Genomic DNA, 18,330 nt, shown 5'->3' on the forward strand with positions numbered 1-18,330 from the left:
GAGAATAGAACACAGCCAGTGATGGGTGTGGTTGTTGTGAAGTTACTTGGGAAGAAACAGCATCTGCAGTTCCTGTGGTGGGAGTAGAACTGGCTTTAGGGAACGGTCCTAGGCTTTGGAGATAGCTACTAAAAAATCCACCTTTTAGCCTGGTCAAGGATGCTGCTGGGAATTCGAAGAGGCCGCAAGAGCCAGTTCGTAAGTAGACTCTGTCCCGTCTTGCTTGTTGCCTCATGGGGCCAGGAGTTAAGAGCTGAGGTTTTGCAGCACGTCTTGGGTTTGGTCTGGGATTAAGGCAAGGCAGCGGCACCGGAGGAAGTGGTTTTCAGCCCTCCAGCTCTGTTTTTAGCCGGGCTTAGTGGTACCTGCTTGTAATTCCATGCCTGGGGAGGCCAAAGAAGGAAGATTCCAAATTCGAGCCCAGTCTAGACAATTTAGCGAGTGTCTATATCTAAAGAAATAAACATGTATAAATACGTAACTGAGAATGTAGTTCAGTGTTCCCTGAGATGGGAACAGTATTTCTGTATACCTGGGAAGTACTGTACACTCATCTGTATTTTTTCAATTACCAAAGTCTCTTGAAGATTACTATAATTCAGAGAAAAAAATAAATCATTTAGTAATGAATCCCCGGTACTACAAAATAAAATAATGCATTATCTGCTGTTTAGGAAATGGAAGGCAATTCTGATTGCTAAAGTATCAAGGATATGTGCAGTGATGGGTAGGGGTAGCAAGAGATGGATTTGGGTCCCGTAGTAGGCACCGTTCTGTACAGCATGTGCCATACCAGGTCCGTGATAGTGACGGTTGGCTCATCCTTTTTTATAGACTGGAGGTGAGAGGACTGTAGCTAGCAGCCAATTCTAGTGATACAAGTGAGAGATGGCAAACATACGATGGGGGATCCACTCTTTGAAAATAAAGCAGAGCTTACAAGGCCTTTTGGAGGATTTAATGAATGCCAGCCATTGGGGATTCAAAGGGTAGAATGAAAATCCTAATCCCAGCACTCTGGGAGGTAGAGGCAGGAGGTCTGCACATCTGAACCCAGTTTGGGTAATTTAGCCACTCAGTGAGATACTATCTCAAAAAAAGAAGTGGGCAGCCTGAGGGTGTAGCACAGTACAGAGGTGCTGGGTTCAGTCCTCAGTTTTGAGGGGAAGGAAAAACCCTTTCTTATTCCTGAAGAGTGGTGAGGAAGATGGGAGATGATGTAAACTCAAGTTATAGGACAAACGTGGGGATGGACTGTCACACAACGTTCCCACAGCAGAGATGTCTCTGTGGTAACATCTGCTCCTCTGGGTGGCTTTGCGAGTGGGGTTGGGGGCTGCAGGAGATGCGGGATATCTGCTCATCCCTGACTCCTGAAGGATGCCGCGGGCTGCACTTCTTTTCCTGCCCAGTACCTTGTGCCTACCACTACCATTAGTCTTTGAAGAGGCTGCTTTCAAAGGACCATGAGCTCTCCTCAACTTGTATGAAAGCCTTGCAGTTGGAAATAATCCCCACTGTCACCGCAGCCCATTGTCCTAGCTCTCCCTCCTGACATTGTAACCAGCAGACCGCGGTGCTTATTATTCACAGAGCATTGCCACCGGTGTCTCACGCCAGTCCCTTGTTTATGCTGTTGGCTCTTCCTAGAAGGCTTTTCCATCACATTCTAAATGTCAGAACAGTGGCTGTCTTCGAAGACCCAGGCTAAATGCCTCTGTGATCGTCTCTAGAGAGAACACCTGAGTCCTCTTGCTGGCTCCAAGACTTGAAGAAGCCTTTTTCTGTTGTGGTTATATCTCCCTTAAAATTTTGTAATTTATTTACTGGTACTTGGGGTTGAACCCAGGGACCATTGAGCTACAGCCCCAGTTCTTTTTGAAGTTTTAAGGCCAGTTTTTCCTAAATTTCCCAGCTGGCCTCAAACTTGTGATCCTCCTGACTCAGCCTACCTTGTAGCTGAGTCATGCACAACATGCCCAGCTAATTTTGTGTTCTGTAATGACAATGTGGGTATTTTTTTTCTTTATACGTCTTTGAGGAGGAAGTCATTTTCTTTATTGCTGTCATGGTATCCTGCCTCTAGAGATGTGAGTGATTGGCTGGTGGCCAGAAAGTAAAGTTTGGGCAAGTCTCAGAAACTTCTACCAACCCAGGTGTTGTAATCCCAGCATTTGGGAGGCTGAGGTAGGAAGATCTCTGAAAGTTTGAGGCCAGCCTTGACTGTGTAGCAAGACCCCGTCTCAAAAAATTAAAAAGGAACTTCTGAAAGACTTCCAGCACCTTTAGTTCCCTAAAGCAGTGTTCACTTTGTCTTTCATTGTGTATAGGAGCTTGTTTTTCTTAACTTACTTTGAAGTTTTCTTTTTTGTAGTACTGGGGAATGAATCCATGGCCTTAATACCAAACTACATACCTATATCTTTTTATTTTATTTTGAGATAAGATCTTGTTAAATTACCTAGGCTGGGCTCAAACTTGCATTTCCCTTCCTTTAGCTTTCCAGGGTGCTGGGATTACAGGTGTGTGCCACCACACTCAGCTCCCAGCCCTCTTCAAAATGTTTTATATTTTCAGAGAGGATCTCATTAAGTTGCTCACACCTACAGTTCTCCTGCCTCAGCCTCCTGGAGTGTTAGGATTACAGGTATGAGTCACCATGCCTGGCCCTTACTCTGCATCTTTGAGCTGAGCCACCAAAAATCTTCCCTTAGCTCCTATCAGGTACAGGTCATTGTGTACAGCCCCGGGGTTCTAGTGTTGGCCAGGATAAAGGCACCTGTTTCTCTGGAAGTCATTCCTACTGCAGGGGGAGGCCTGGGAAGTACCACTGGGGTAGGTGCTGCTGGACGAGCCGAGGCTGCAGGGTGACTCTGGGGGATGCACAGAAAAGCTGAGGATCAGGGACAGAAGGCCCCCACAAAGGGCACTGTGGTGGCAGCTGTCCCTGGCAGATACACTTGGAAAAGGGCCGAATCCCAGGGGCAGGAGGTAGTGGCAATTTCTCCTATCTTGGTTTTATTTGTGCAGAAACACATCGTCCATGGCCTCCTTCCTGCAGCCAGCATCGCTCCAAAGCCAGCAGTGCCTCGTACACCTCCCCCCCGCAGCCCCAGCCCGTCCCCTGAGAGGCCAAGGTGAGTCTCAGATAAGCAGGTATCTAGGTCCATCACGGTGCTTGGCTGTTAGCTACTGGATCTCAGAATGTGCAAACTGTCCAGAAAGTCGCAAGTAGGGCTACTAGAATCCAATGCTTTGAAATATTTGCCACAGTCCTCTGACTGTGCCTCCTCCAAGTGGCAGTGAAATTCCCTGGGCTCTGTCCCTCTCAGTGTCTGACACCCTCACATTTCACAACTGGATAAAGTTCAGACTTTTCAAACCATAAATCGTAAAAGCCCAGTTTGATAGTGCTCAAAAAGAATTTTGAGTTGTGCATCAAAAAAATTGTGTATTTTCTTTAGACACAATTCTATCTTTTACAAGATCTATGTGGATACGGCAGTATATTCCTGTATTCTGAGCACTCTGGAGGCTGAGGCAGGAGGATTGAGATGAGTTCAAGGCCAGCCTGGGCTGCAGAATGAGGGAAATACACCATGTGATTCCCCATTCTCCCGCACCCCGAACCCACCAAACAGCTGGCTCTTATTCCTGGAACCTCTGCCTGTTGTCTTCCAGGTGTTAAGACACAGGAGACTTTTAGACTAGTGTTTTTCTGTTTTTGGTTTTGTTTTGTTTTGTGGTACTGGGGATTTTGAACTCAGGCCTTTCACATTGAGCTACATCTCCAGCCCTTTATTTTTTAGTTTTTGAGATAGAGTCTCACTAAGTTACTAAGGTGACCAGGCTGAGCTCAGCTTCACAGAGTACTGGGACTGCAGGCATGCACCACCATGCCTGGCATAGCATACTTTTAATTTATAAACTACTGATTTGGCTAATAATAGTGAGAACTAACTTAATTTAAAGGATGGTACTTTTCATTTTAGTTCTCTTTGGTACTAGAGTATCATATGCCTCCTGATTAAAAAATCACTCTGAGGGTTGGGGATATAGCTCAGCAGTGCAGCGCCTGCCTGGCAAATGAGAGGTCCTGAGTTCAGTTCTCAGTACAAAAAAAAATCACTATGAGTCCCAGCACTTGGGAGGCTGAAGCAGGAGGATGGCTGTGAGTTCAAGGCCAGCCTGCGCTATGGGCTACATATTGAGTTCAAGACTGGGCTTGCACGGCATAGTAAGACCTTGTCCCCAAGATAAAATCACTCTGAAGGGCTAAAGGGGTAGCTCTGTGGCAGAGCACTTGCCTAATATGCATGAGGCCCTTGGTTTAGTTTAATTCCCCCAGCACCATCACCTAAAAAAAAGGAACCACTCTCAAGTGGCTTAGTGTTTGACTTTTCCTTAAGCACAAACTTGATAACACGAATAGCGTGTATTAGTGTTTACTTTGCTCCGAGTACTCTTGGATGGTCTTGTTCCATCCTCCATCTCAGCAGTGCTGCGACCTGCACGTTCCCCCAGGCAGCCAGCTGCCACAACCCTGTCTGTCCTTTTGCTTTTTTTAGGCAGGAGGATAAATCTGCTACTGTTTTTCCTGTAACATGCTTTTGACTAATTTGGCCTTTTAAACCTTGATATCTTTTTTTATATCATTTTTCTGTGTTCTGAGCTGTCATCTTAATGAAAATACCATTTGATACAGGCTTGGAAAGCTGACTGCCTTCATCAGAGACTTGGCTGTCTCTTACTGATAAGAAAATCATTTTGTTGCATCTATTTTTTTCTTTTTTTTTTTAAATTAAAAACAATGATTTTGACTCAGTCATTTAATCTCTATGTGAAATGGGATGACAGTGATATTGATCCTGATGATCAGTGTGCTCATCAGCAGAGCTGGTCTGGCGTGAGCCTGTCACACAGCGGCCCGTGGGCACAAAGCAGATGCTCAGTAAACACTGTCGTTCCCAAGGGAAGCCTCAAGGGGCTCAGCCTTCAGCTCGGATGACCCCATCTCCGACCCAGTGGGCTGTTCTGTCCCCAGATCTGCACTGGCTGCGGTCATTTTGGCAACAACACTGACCGGGAGGACGGTTGCCATCCCCCAGCCTCGCCGGAGGTCGCGGTCTGAGAGTGATGCCTCCTGTGTGGCCCAGGACAGCGAGAAGGACAGCCTCGTGGAGCCCTACGCCACCAGTGCCGGGCAGCGGCCTCGGTAGGGACTGTCGCTGGGGGAGCCGCAGTGCGGCAGTCGCTGTGTTTGTGTGTCCTCACTTCTGTGAGTCCTTCAGCTCTTACCACTCACGTTAAAGGGACACTGTCCAGGGACGTGAATTGCTTTCCTCAAAATTTTCTTCATAGTTGGGGGGCAGAGGGGGTTGGCAAGTTTGTGAGGTTAACCTGTCTTAAAGAAATAAATAAAACCCCCAAAACAAGAAAATTTCTCGAGGGTAGATCTTGCTAAATGATGACATACTAGTAGTCATTTATTTTCTTTCTTTTTTTCTTTCTTTGTTACAGTATTGGGGATTGAACTCAAGGCTTTTACTCTGAGCTACATCCCTACCCCATCCCTGTTTTTTAAAATTTTGAGATGGGGGGTGTTATTAAATTGCTCAGTGCTTAAAAGAGTAAATTATTACTCTGTTACATTTACCCTTTTAGAAAAGATAAATTTTAATATTCACCAAAAAACCAAGACAGACTGTATATGCATACAGTAATGACTAAAAAAGTAAAAAAAAAATAACTGGAAAGGAAAGAGTGTAGAGCCAGGGATGGTGGGACACTCCCATGATCCCAGCATTTGGGAAATTGAGATGGGAAGATGGCTGTGAGTTCAAGGACAGTTTAGACTACATCACAAAAACCTGTCTCAAACCCCTTCCCTAAATGAAAGAAATACTGAAAGACGGGCTAGTGAGTGGTTTAATTTTGAAGCTTCTGTATATTCTATAAGGGGGCCTGGAGGGAATGCATGGAGTACAGTGTCGATATCCAGCTGAGTATGGTGACATGTGCCTAGAATCCCAGCACTCTGAGAGGCTGAGTCAGGGAGACTGCACGTCAGAATCCAGCCGGTATAATTTAGCAACTTAGTGAGACCTGAAATGGGTGTGAGGGGGTGCTAGGGATGTGGCTCAGCGTGAAGGTCTTGGGTCCAATCCCCAGTATTGCAAAAACAAAAAATAAAAAACAAAGGCAAGCATTCAATCGCTTGTTTATGTTCTTTGTTTAATATTCAAACACTGGCCAAGTTGGCACAGTGGAACAGGAAGAAGAATTTCTTTACCATCCTTTGAGGCGCAGAGCTACGGGGAGGGAGATGACGCCGAGACACAGGTGTCATCCAGTGACAAGGAGTCTGGGAACGACAGCACCTGGAAAGAAAGAGGCGGCCACCAGGATGCCGTGTATGCTGTGCCCCACAGAAGCCAGGTGAGCCGGTGTCCCATGCCGACCCACCTCGCATAGCCCAGACTGCCCAAGGAAGCGTTTCCTTTCCCTGTTCTGTGACTCGTAGCTTTTGCTTTCAGGCTTTTTATGGATTGGTTCATTGACTGATGGATCTTTTAATGTATCCTGCCACATTTATATCTAGTTGGGCTAAAATTTAAACCTCTTTATCTGGCAAAATCAAGGCCCTCAAAGACAAAGGTAAATGTCTACACTTGATGAGGATTTGTGTCGGAAGCTACTTTTCCTATCACTTTCCTGTATGAGTTTGTTCGTTACAACCTTTCTTCAGACTTACACCTAAGTAGAGGAATATTGTCAAGTGTCATTTGTGTGTGTGTGTGTGTGTGCTGAGATGGAATCTCACTGAGTGGTCTAGGCTGGCCTTGAACTCACTGTGCAGCCCATGCTGCCTCACAGCCAAGGACACCCTCCTGCCTCAGCCTTTTGAGTATTGGCATCACAGGCATGTGCCACACAGGCATGTGCACAGCTGTCTTGTGTCTCTTCATACTATAGTCTGTCTTCTGCGCCTTTATCTTGGCTGAGTTCTGGTTGTTACCCTGGTTCATGTGCAGGATTCAATGTATAGTGAGTCTGAAAGGGCCATGTGTCTTCAGGACCAGCTGATTTTTTCCCTCCAATTTCATTTTACTTGGTATTTCTTGGTCAGTGTTTTTTTGTCTTTTAATTTCAATCTTTATATGTCCTATTTTAGATACGTCTTATAGACTACATATAGCTTTTAAAGACTAGTTTAATGACATAATTCACATAGCTTACGATTAAGTCATTTCAATGAAGTGTACAATTCAATGCCATATATAGTTTTTGTTAACTCGATTTGGCAGTCTGGCTTGGTCTTCTAACCAGAGAATTTAATCTTTTTGTAATACATATGTACATATGAATGCATATGACTGAATTTAGATTGGACATCTTACTTTATTTTTGCTTGGGATCGAACCCAGGGCTTTACACATGTTAGGCTATTGTCCTACCACTGAGCTACACCCCTGGCCCTCCTTTCTTTCTCTCTCTTGTTTTTTTTTTCTTTTTTTTTTTAGTCTTTTGAGACACGGTTTTCCTGTGCAGTTCAGGATGGTCTTGAACTCATTCTACAGAATGAGTTCCAGGCTGGCTTCGATCTGGCAGTAATCCTCCTGCCTCAGCCTCCTAAGTGCTGGGGTCCTTTCTTTGTTTGGATTGACATTATTTCAGTTGTTCTGTTTCTTCCTCTCTGTGACTTTAGAAATGATACTGTCTTTACTCTAGTGGTCACCCTAAAGGTGATGGACAGCACCTGCGACCTTTGCTCCTCCTGTCTGTCAGTGTCCTACCCCCAGCAGAGGAGGGAGAGGCTGCATAAGTGCTGCAGGCAGGAGGGAAGGCTCCCTGCTGTCCTCCTTGTCAGCCCTGGGGCGGCGAGTCTGTGGTTTCCTTCCTTTCTTTAACACCCCAGCAAGTTTTGTTTTAGTTACTAAAGGGAGTTATCACAATCAGAAATATTGGGGAGTACTTAAAAAACATCAGAACACAACCATTGGGGGTAACAGTGGTATATGCATCATGTATTGTTATCTTCAGATGAGTTACTCAGAGTATCAGACATCTGCATTTAATCGTCCGAACAATAATAGTACAAACCTTCCTCTTCAATGAGCTCAAAGAAATCAGAGTATAACTATCTTAACTGTCTTTTATATATATAGTTTCTTTCAGCTTCTCTTACTAGTGAGACAACACAATGTTTACATATGCATGTCAGATTTATTTCATTAATGAGTATGTTTTCTTTTCTTTTCTTTTTTTTTTTTTATTGGTACCAGGGATCGAACTCACGGCTGCCTGCTTGCAAGGCGGGCACTTATGCCGCTGAGCTAAATCCCCAGCCCCAATGAGTATATTTTCAAGTTGCATCCATTTACCTATAAAAGTCTCCAGTTTATCCTTTATGGCTGGGTAGTGCTTCATTGTATAAAAATACCAGATCATTTTTATCCATCCCTCAGTTGATGAGTATTTAGGTTGTTTCCAAAATCTAGCGATTACACATTGTGCTGCTATAAACACGGGTCCACATATGTCGCTGTGGTACAACATTTTTAATTTTTCTGGGAAGACACCCAGAAGGAGAATAGCTAAATGGAATTGGACCTTTAATCCTAGTTTTTTGAGGAATTTCCATGCTGATTTCCATAGTGGTTGCACCAGTCTACACTCCCACCAACAGTTCCTTTTTCCCAATAGCCTTTCCAGAATTTGTTATTGCTTGATTTCTTAATAATAGCCATTCTTTCCAGGGTGAGGTGGAATCTCAGTGATGTTATAATTTGCATCACTTGAATGACCAATGTTGTTGAACATTTGTTCATATATTTATTTGCTGTTTATATTTCTTTATCTGTGATGTATATCTGAGATGTGTGTTCATCTCAGATGCCCATTTTTGGATTAGGTCTTTAAATTTTGGAGGACTAATTTTTTGGAGGTTCTTTATATGTTTTCAATAGTAATCCTTTGTCTGAGGAACAGCTGGCAAACCTTTATTTTCCACCTTGTGGGCTGTCTCTTCACTCTGTTGGTAGTTTCTCTTGCTGTGCAAAAGCTTTTAAATAAGAGGAGATCCCAGTTGTTGATTCTTTGTTCCTGAGCAGTTGGAATTTTGTTCATAAAGTCTTTGTCTACACCAGTGTCTACTAGAGTTTTACCTACTCTATCTTCCAGTAGATTTACTGCTTCTGTTTTAATATTTAGTTCTTCGATCCATTCCAAATTTAGTTTAGTGCCTGGTAAAAGATGTGGATACAGCTTTAATCTTTGGTGTGTGTAGCGCCAGTTTTCCCAGCACCATTTATTAATGAGGCTTTCATTCTTTCAGTGAATGTGTTTGGTACATTGTCAAAGATACAGTAGCTGAGTATGTCTGGCGTTGTTTCTGTATCTTCTAATCTGTTGCACTGACCTTCAGGTCTGAGTTTTTAAAATTTTTTTGCCAGTACCATGCTGTTTTTAGCTTTATAGTGTAATTTCAGTCAGGGAATGTGATACCCTCTGCCCTGCCCTTGAGGCCCAGGATTGCCTTTGCTATTCTAGATCTCTTCCAGTTCTAGGTGAATTTTAGGATTGTTTTTTCTAATTCTGTGAGATGAGTTATTGGATTTTGTTTGGGGTTGCATTGAATTTGTCTAAATTGGATTTTGTCTGGGGTTGCATTGAATTTGTCTAACAGTTTTGAAAGTATGGTCATTTCGCTACATTGGTTCTTCCTACTCAAGAACATGGGATATCTCTCTGTTTTCTAATATCTTCAATTTCCTTTTTCAGAGTACTGTAGTTTTCAATGTATAGATTTTTTACATTATTATATTTATTCCTAGGTGTTTCACTTTTTTAGGTGCTATTGTGAAAGGCATTGGTTCCCTAATTTCTCTCTCAGCAAGTTTGTTATTTGTATACAGGAAGGCTATTGATTTTTTTTTCTTTTTTCCTTTTTTGAAGCAGGGTCTTGCTATGCAGTTCAGGCTGATCTTGAGGTCATTTTGTATCCCAGGCTAATCTCGAACTGCAACATTCTTCCTGCCTCAGCCTCCTGAGTGCTGGGATTTCAGGGGCGCCACCACACCTGGCGGTTATTGATTTTTGAATGTTGATTTTGTATTCTCAATGCCACATATACATAAAGTAGAAATTCAGCAGAACATAACTCAGATGAACGTTGTAGTGCATACAACTGTAATCCCAGCACTCAGGAGGCTGAGGCAGGAGGATGAGGCCAGCTTGAACTGCAAAGTGAGACCTCTCTAAGAAAACAAAAAAAGCATCACTATTTTTCCAGGATTCCAGAGTCCTCCTTCTCAGTTACCAGTTGACCAGACTTTACCATTGTCTAACTCCAAAATTAGATTAGATCTTTAAAAATCCTGTGAGTTAGGGCTGGAGATGTACCTCTCTGGGAGGCCCTGGGGTCAGTCCCAGCATTAAAGGAAAATAGTCTTGCATTTGGTTTTGCCAGCCCTGAAAGTTACATGAACTTCACCGTGCCGTACTTCGAAGTCTTTACCCGTCCGTCATATGTAGCGGCAGCCGTATGTTCATTCTTACTGCTATCATCATTGCATTCTTACTGCTATCATCATTGCATTGTGTAACCAGCCAGCCAGTTATTTACCCACTTTACTGGTTTGATTGCTTCCGGTTTGGGGCTGTTGGGCATAGTGCTGGTGTGAACAGTTGCAGAGGAGTCCATGGACATGCGCGTGTCTCTACCTGCTGTGGATGAAAGGCCCGAAGAGTAGGAACGCACCATCGCAGGCATTGGTCATCTGTTTGCTGACCGGGCATCTTTCTAATGCTCTTTTGAGTGCTCTTACCAGGGTCAGGTTCCCTAGATCCCAGTGGGTGGTTTAGTATATCTAGGCGGGGAGGGGCTGTTCCAGGGGGGTGAAAAGCAAGTAGAGTGCTAAGTGTGGTGACTTACACCTGGAACCCCAGCTACTCTGGAGTCTGAGGCAGGAGGGTCACAGTTTTTAAGTCAGCCTGGGCAATTCAGTGACTCTGTCTCAAAATAAAGTAAGAAGGGCCGGGGATGTAGCTCAGTAGTAGAGTATTGCCTACAATGTGGGAGGCCCTGTGTTCAGTTCCTGGCACTACAATCTCTCACTCTCTCTCTAACACACACACACATACACACACACACACACACACACACACACACACACACACACACACACACACGCAAGCGAGGAGCCCTTTTTCTTTTGCCTTCAAATGAAAAGTAGATTGAGAGACCCGCCTGCTTGCTCCTGCCCTGAGCCAGTTCATCTGGGAGCCATGTGCACAAAGCCTGCGGACCCAGTAGCCTCGGCTCTGAGCTCTGAAGTGCCCCTTCTTATGGCATCTTGCTGGTGGCTGCTACCACCTCCCCGCCAGCCTTCAGCACAGCCCCGCTGCCAGGCTGATCCCAGCAGGAGCTCACCACAGCATCTGGGCAGTAGAAGGGCAGCTGCCTGCGAGACTCGCTTCTGGCTCTTCGTGGGCAGCCCCTGTCCCTATTCCCCAGAGCCCAGCCAGCAGGGATGTCCCTTCCTCAGCAGGGAAAGTCCCATTCCTGAGCATAGGCCTCTAATGACAGCTCTGTGGCCCTGCCACTTTTGATACCCACATAGGTGCCCATCGTGACAGTGGAGGGAGACTTCCATTCCAACAGTGGAATCAAGTCAGCGACCGTGGTGAGCCTCTGTCCTGAACAGTTGCCCAGGTGACATGGGTCACAGTTCTCCAGGCAGGTCAGCAGTCCCATCCCATGGGAATGACTGTCAGCATAGGTGCTGGAGCAGGATGGTATTGGGTGCTGTGCCCAGCAGCCTGAGAGAGCTCATTCCTGGTTGCTCTCTGACAGGAGTGGGGACAGGCAGTGTCTCCAGGGCCTGGGTGGGACATCCACCCCCATGGCTATGCATCACATGTATTTCTTGGCCGAGGAGGTGTTCTTGGGCCCTGGGGGTGGTTCTTTTGGCCTCATGAAGGAAAGCAGCAGGGTGCTTCAGTATAAATAAAATGTTGCAGTTTGGTGTGGGATGTATTATGCAAGTAACCCATATCCCATGTTTGCTCCTTTGTCTTGTGTAACAAAAAGGTGCCATTGTCAAATGAAGTGGACAGTGAAGATGATGAAAATATTTCTGAGCAAGAAGGGTTTCCAGGCTCCCAATCTCTTACACCTCAACCTATACAACAAAAAGGTAAAAAAAAACACCCAAATTCTTGTGAGCATGCTGGATGCCAATATTGGTGCTGCTGAACCTCCATACCATGCTTCCGGGGTCTTACCTAGGAATGTACTTGAGATTCATCTTCACTGGATATTAGACTGCCTTTGACATAGATGGCGCAGGCCCTGGGCTGCGAGAGGGCAGATGGGGCAGAGTGCCCTGACCAGACTTCTGTCTTCTGCTGCCCAGGTGTACAGGTGAGGTTACCTGTGTTGTCCCCTGACCCCCATGCCCTCTCCTGAGCGGGGCTTGGCCTCTTGGGCTGGCAGTGAGGGTTCACTGAGTGCCATGAGCGCGGATACAATTGTAAAACTGCACACCAGCTGCCGTCACGCAGTGTTTGTTAGCACTGTGGGAGTGGGCGGTGTATTGCAGTGAAGGTTTCAAAGTTCCTCAGAGAGAGTTATGTTTGGAAGTGGACAGGAGAGACGGCACACAGCAGGCCACCAGTGGCTGCTTCATCGGGACCCTCACAGCAACCTGGACTCTGGGGAAACCAGAAAGCTAGCCTCGTAGTACCTGGACCAGAAAACTGCTCTTCCTCAGTGTCTTAGTTACTTTTCTCATTGCTGAGGCAAAATACCCAGCACCCAAAGTTAAAGGGGGAAAGGTTTATTTAGCTCAGTTTGAGAGGCTTCAGTCTGTCATCAGCTGGCTCCAAGGCAGGGTGGCATGGCACAGGGGCAACAGTTCATGGCAGGCAGAGGGCAGCAAAAGCAGCAAGCAGGAGTGATGGCCGCAGCCCTCTTTCTGTCCCTCACAGTCTATCCAGGCTACCCACGCTCACACCCAGAGTGGGGCACCCTTCTCCTAGCATCACAGGGCAAATCAGTCCCAGCATCATGCACTCTAGATCCAGCCATCTCTGAAAAGCCCCACTTGTGACAGCATGAGGCCCTGGGGGGACATAACAGACATAACAGCTCCTATACCACGTATAGATATATGTGTGTGCATGTCTGTATGTACCTTCTGATAGGAGGTCTTGCCATGTTGCTCAGGCTGACCCTGAACTCCTGGACTCAGTGATCCTCCTGCATCAAGGCTGACGCCTGCTGAGTACCTGGAATTACAAGTGTGTGCCACTATACCTGCCTGTGTATATTTTAAAATATTGACTAGTGTTAATAAATTAATACAAATATTAAATTCACATAAAAAGCATATATTTTAAATTACAGAAGTTTTTTCTGTTTAAAAAAAAAAATCAAAATCCAGGTCTGGTAATCCCAGCTCCCTTCTGCCACCGGACCTTTGCATATGCCACTCTTCTCCCAATATTTAATATCTCTTGTATGTAGACTTGTGAAAGGGAGTGGGAGGTAAGGCCGTGTCCAACTTTTATACATTCAAATAGAGCTGAAAGGAAACATGCCCAGTTGATAATCATGGCTAAATCCAGGGAGGGAAAGGCTCGGGACCACAAATGCAGCAGATTTCTGATTTACCTGCAGTATTAGAATGTGTTTGTAATTTCTCTAAAGTTTGGGATGATGCCTGATGTGGCATCTCAGATACAGTAAGATGCTCCCCCTCATAGGAGGCCCTATTATGTTAGGTATCTATATGTCTTGCCCACACAGGTATTAGAAATGAGAAGGGCAGGGACTCAGGAAATATTTTGAGAAATGTTAAATGAAAAACCGGATATAAAATAAAAACAGAGCCAGTTGAACTGCATGCACATTAAGTACCAAAGTAAACCTGGGTAATATAAATTCAGTTTCCTTTTCACTGGGTTCTTTTCCTGAAAAGTTGATAGTTAACATGCAATAGACATCTTTCTTTTGTTTGGGAATATGAGTAAATTGCCTTTAACATTTTTTTTTGATAATTTTGAACACATACAAAAGTAAAGAGAATATAAAGTGAACTCCCACCTCCTGTCAGCTTCCGTACCTTCAGCGTTTGGCCTTTCTTCTAACCCCCCACCCACCTGTCATCTTTATTTTGTGATGAGTGTAAGGGGGACCTAGAAAGCTGCAGAGTCTCACTATGAGCCCTCTGCTGATCGCAAACCTGTAACCCTCCTGCCTCAGCCTCTCAAGGCTGGAATTACAGGCATGTGCCCCATGCCTGGCCTCCCTCAAGACTATTTTAAAAGTGTTATTAAAAATACAAACTTTTCCAACTGGTGCCGTGGCACATGCCTATAATCCCGGCACTGTGGGGCTGAGGGTGGACTTGAGACCAGCCTGAGCTACATCGTGAGTTTGAGTTTGAGGCCCTACTGACCTGCATAGCAAGACAGGGGTGAGAGTTAAGAAGGTAGGGGGTTCCCTCTGCTGGGGCCGTAGCAGGTAGAGAACAAGGTCTTTCCAGACCACTAGCATGTGCTGGCAGCCCAGGCTGCCCCAGGACAGTTGCTTGAATGCAACTTGGTTAATAATTATAAATAAAGAAGCCAGGTGTGGTGGTGTGTACCTGTAATCTCAGCACTTGGGAGGCCGAGGCAGGAGGATTGCTGTGAGTTTGAAGCCAGCCTGGGCTGCATAGTAAGGAATCAACCCTTGTGGAGGACTGGAGGAAGTTGTAGGAGGATGAAGAGGCTGGGAGGCGCCAGCAGGGAAGGCACCCGGGAGGGGCTTTATCTGCAATCCTTGGAGACTTGGAAGGTGCTTGGGAGAAAGCATGGTAGATGGAGGTGACAGCTGGCCCTGGGGCCTGCTTGCTGTGTGGCCTTGCAACATCTGTATTGCTAGATGCTTGTGTGAGAGGTGATTGTACTTTTCCAAGTCGTCAATGTCTTACTTATTTGAATTTTTTTGTCTTTAATCAGATGATAAGGGCTCTGTTCTGGATTTAAAGGTAAGTGCATATCTGGAAAAAAAAACCCTCATAATCTCAATAAATTGAATTTCCACCATAATTTTTAAATACTCTTTATGGTTTTTAGGGGGAAAAAATCTTCCCATGAAAGTTATTTCCTGAAGCTAAGGGCAGTGGTGCATGCCCACTCAGGAGGTTGAGGCAGGAGGATTGCTGGGAGTTCAAGGCCAGCGTGGACTACATAGGGAGACCTGGTCTCAAAAAAAAAGAAACAGAAAAGCTTCGTAATGAATATTTCACTTAAATATTTTTAATGAGGAGACTCATATTTTCTATAATTTAGTAATGAAAACAATGCATTGGAAAGTTAGAAATCATGTCACGTGTAGAAGTAATGAACAATTTCAAGAACTAATTTGCCGACAAGGAAATCCAAGTAGGTTTAGTGGTGGGATATAGGAATGTAAAAATGAAACGTTTCTCAGTAAATTAATTAATAACTTTATATCCTTTTCAACAGAAATAAAAACCTAATATCACATCAACACATTATAGAAAACATAACTAATGTTCAAAGCCTTTCCTTCTCAGTTTTGAACTAATATCACGTCTTTTTTTTCAATATTTTAAAAACATGCTTTGCTGTAGATAACAGAGTCCTTTTGTTTTCTTCTCTCCAATATTGGGGCTTGAACCCAGGGCACTACACCTGCAGCTCTTTTCTATTTTCTTATTTTGAAACAAGGTCTTGCAAAGTGGCTGTGTTTCCCAGGCTGGACCCAAAACTGCCACCCTCCTGTCTCAGCCTCCCAAAGTACTTTGCATCCCCACACCTGGAAAGTTGGTGGGGTTTTTTGTTTTGGTTTGGTTTTTTTGGTAGCGGGGATCAAATGCACGACCTCGCGCTTGCCAGGCAGGCACTTGTACTGCTGAGCTAAATCCCTGGCCCCGGTTGGAGTTTTCATATCCCAGTGAGAAGAGGGCCTGTTTGTGTATCTGTGCTCAGTATTCCCATCGCCTGCTCTACAAAGCCAAGTGACTGATGGCCTGGCATTTGCTGGAGCTGCACATAGTGATGCAGTCTCTGAACTCGGCAAAAAACAGAGACGAGTCAGGCAGGATGCTCTTTAAAGTTTAGGATTCAGTTCTGAGAAACTTCCTGGGCGTGGTGGTACAGACTAGTAATCCCAGCCCTCTGGGAGGCTGAGGCAGGAGCATCACGATCCAAGGACAGCCTGCCAACTTAGTGATTTAGCAAGATTGTCTCAGAATCAAAAATAAAAGAGGGCTGTAGGTGCAGCTCAGTGTGACGGCCCTGGTTTCCCTCCCCAGGACAACTAGACAAAACAAAGATTAAAGTTCCTAAAGCTCAAATAAACTGAGCCCCACAAGAGCTGAAGTACAGCAGGAAGTGTGCTTGTACACTGGGGGTCTGAGCACTGGGCTTTGCCTGCCCACGCCGCTGAGAACACACTCGCTCCTGAGCTCACACCGAGATGTTTCTTCCCTAGGGTGAAGGGACTGCCTTGCGTGAGAAGCCGCCTCCCTCCCCAGGTACCTGCCTTCTTCGTTTCTTGTGTGTGAGTGGACCATTGTTTTAGAGGACACACAGAACAGCCTCCCTGGGAACTCAGCTCAGTCTCCTTCCCCTAAAAGGGGTGTTGCCTCTGCTCCACTCGGACTGGGGAAGAGGGTTTGTCAGCTGTTGAACTTCTGCCTTTGCCTCTGGAAAGAAGGTCCAGACACTGGGTGTCTTAATTGTTCTCCTCTGCCTGGGACAAAACACCTTCACTCTTGCCACACGAAGAAGAGGCTCATTTTGGCTCATGTAACTAACTATAGGCTGTAGTTAGCTGGCGGGAAGGAGCCAGAGGAGGAACCAATCAGGGAGATAAACCTTTCCAGGCCTCATCCCCAGTGACTGGCCTCTCGGAGCAGCAATTTAGCTCTAAACTCATCAGGGGACTAATCCACCTGTGTGTGTGTGTAGCACCCACAAAATCCAGGAACCTCCCCACAGCTCCACATAGGCTGGCATGAGGCTTCAGGGGATATCTAGATACAGACCCTAACATGGGTCGTGTGGTGGGGTGCAGCATGGGGTGTATTCAGGCCCTGGCATATGCAAATGAGGGCTCTGCTCTGGGGCAATACTTTATGAGATGTGTTACTTGCACAGTTTAGAGAGCTGCAGGAGCTTTCAAGGGGCATTTTGTAGTGCCAGGTGTGATGGCACATGCCTGTAATCCTAGTACTTGGGAGGCTGAGGCAGGAGGATTGTTGCAAGTTCGAGACCAGCCTGGGCTACAAAGTGAGCTCAAGGCCACCCTGAACTGCAAAAAGCAAGCAAGACCTTGTCTCAAAAAGACCAAAAAAAAAAAAAAAAAAAACGGGAGTGGGATGGATTTTGTGATCTGGAACTGATATGACTTGCACCACTAGTCTGATAATCCAGTTTTCATCTGTCTTGTGCATTGGGTTGACTGTTTGCGCTTTGTGTCTTGGGACTTGTGCTATTGCATTCTGGGAGGGTGCCAGGGCTCTAACTTCTTTATAAGTATTCTGTTCAGCCCATCCTTTGAATTTATGTTATTAATCATGATGGTTTCTCTGAGATACTAACATATGAACATTGTTTTTTTCTTGTCATGCTGGGGTTGAATATATGAAGTTTTTTCTTGCTGTACCAGAGTCTTTGCACTAAGCTGCATCCCTAGCCAGTTTTATTTTTTATTTTGGGACAAGGTCTAAATTCCGTAGGCGAGGCTTGAACCTGAGTTCCTTCTGCCTCAGTCTCCCAGAACGCTGGGATTGCAGGCCTGTGCCATCACACCTGGCTTCTTCTGAGAACCTTAAGTGTAGTATATTCATCCAGTTGTGTATCTGTGCGCACTCCGCTCCCCTTCTCTCTCATTTGACTTCGGTGATTCTCGTGGCTGAGATACTTGATGGTTCTCTTGGTAGAGTGCTCATGTTGGTCCTTGCGAGTCCCCGCTGGCCTATCTGGAAATGCAGTGTCTCTACTCAGGGTACTTGGATAAGGGAAACCTATGGGCTGCCAGGCATGTAGCCTATTTCCATTGATCGGTGGGGATGGCAGGAGGGGTGGCCAGCTGGGTGGTATGGAAGCCATTCTTCCTCCGGGGTTTCTGCAGCACCTGACCTGCTCCATCTGTCTGATGCAGGCCACGCACATCTCTGCCGTTACTGCTTGACCCATGGGTTAATTGCTTGCTACTTGCATGCTGGTGCTCTAATCAGATCCCGTATCAGCTCTTTCCTGGCCAATTTACCTTGCTCACTCTGGCTTAGTTACTTTCTTATTGCTGGG

General features: G+C 45.5%; 1 protein-coding gene across 3 annotated transcripts in view; it reads left to right on the top strand.

Annotated features, from left to right (window-relative positions):
* The first annotated feature begins 1 nt into the window (after window position 1).
* Cep89 (centrosomal protein 89) overlaps window positions 2-18,330 on the top strand; it is a 52,217-nt gene continuing 33,888 nt past the window's right edge. Inside the window, exons 1-8 of one of the 3 annotated variants that reach the window (XM_063253381.1) lie at window positions 2-198; window positions 3,031-3,137; window positions 5,045-5,215; window positions 6,258-6,438; window positions 11,625-11,687; window positions 12,095-12,200; window positions 15,010-15,038; window positions 16,511-16,553. In XM_063253381.1, the coding sequence (XP_063109451.1) occupies window positions 160-198; window positions 3,031-3,137; window positions 5,045-5,215; window positions 6,258-6,438; window positions 11,625-11,687; window positions 12,095-12,200; window positions 15,010-15,038; window positions 16,511-16,553 (739 nt within the window). In that variant the 5' untranslated portion in view covers window positions 2-159. The remainder of the gene's footprint in view (window positions 199-3,030; window positions 3,138-5,044; window positions 5,216-6,257; window positions 6,439-11,624; window positions 11,688-12,094; window positions 12,201-15,009; window positions 15,039-16,510; window positions 16,554-18,330) is intronic. The other 2 variants (XM_063253382.1, XM_063253383.1) reach the window with 2 other exon arrangements.

Source organism: Cavia porcellus, unplaced genomic scaffold, assembly GCF_034190915.1.
Source record: "Cavia porcellus strain 051 isolate PalLab524CR breed Dunkin Hartley unplaced genomic scaffold, mCavPor4.1 scaffold_7, whole genome shotgun sequence".
NCBI lineage: Eukaryota > Metazoa > Chordata > Mammalia > Rodentia > Caviidae > Cavia > Cavia porcellus.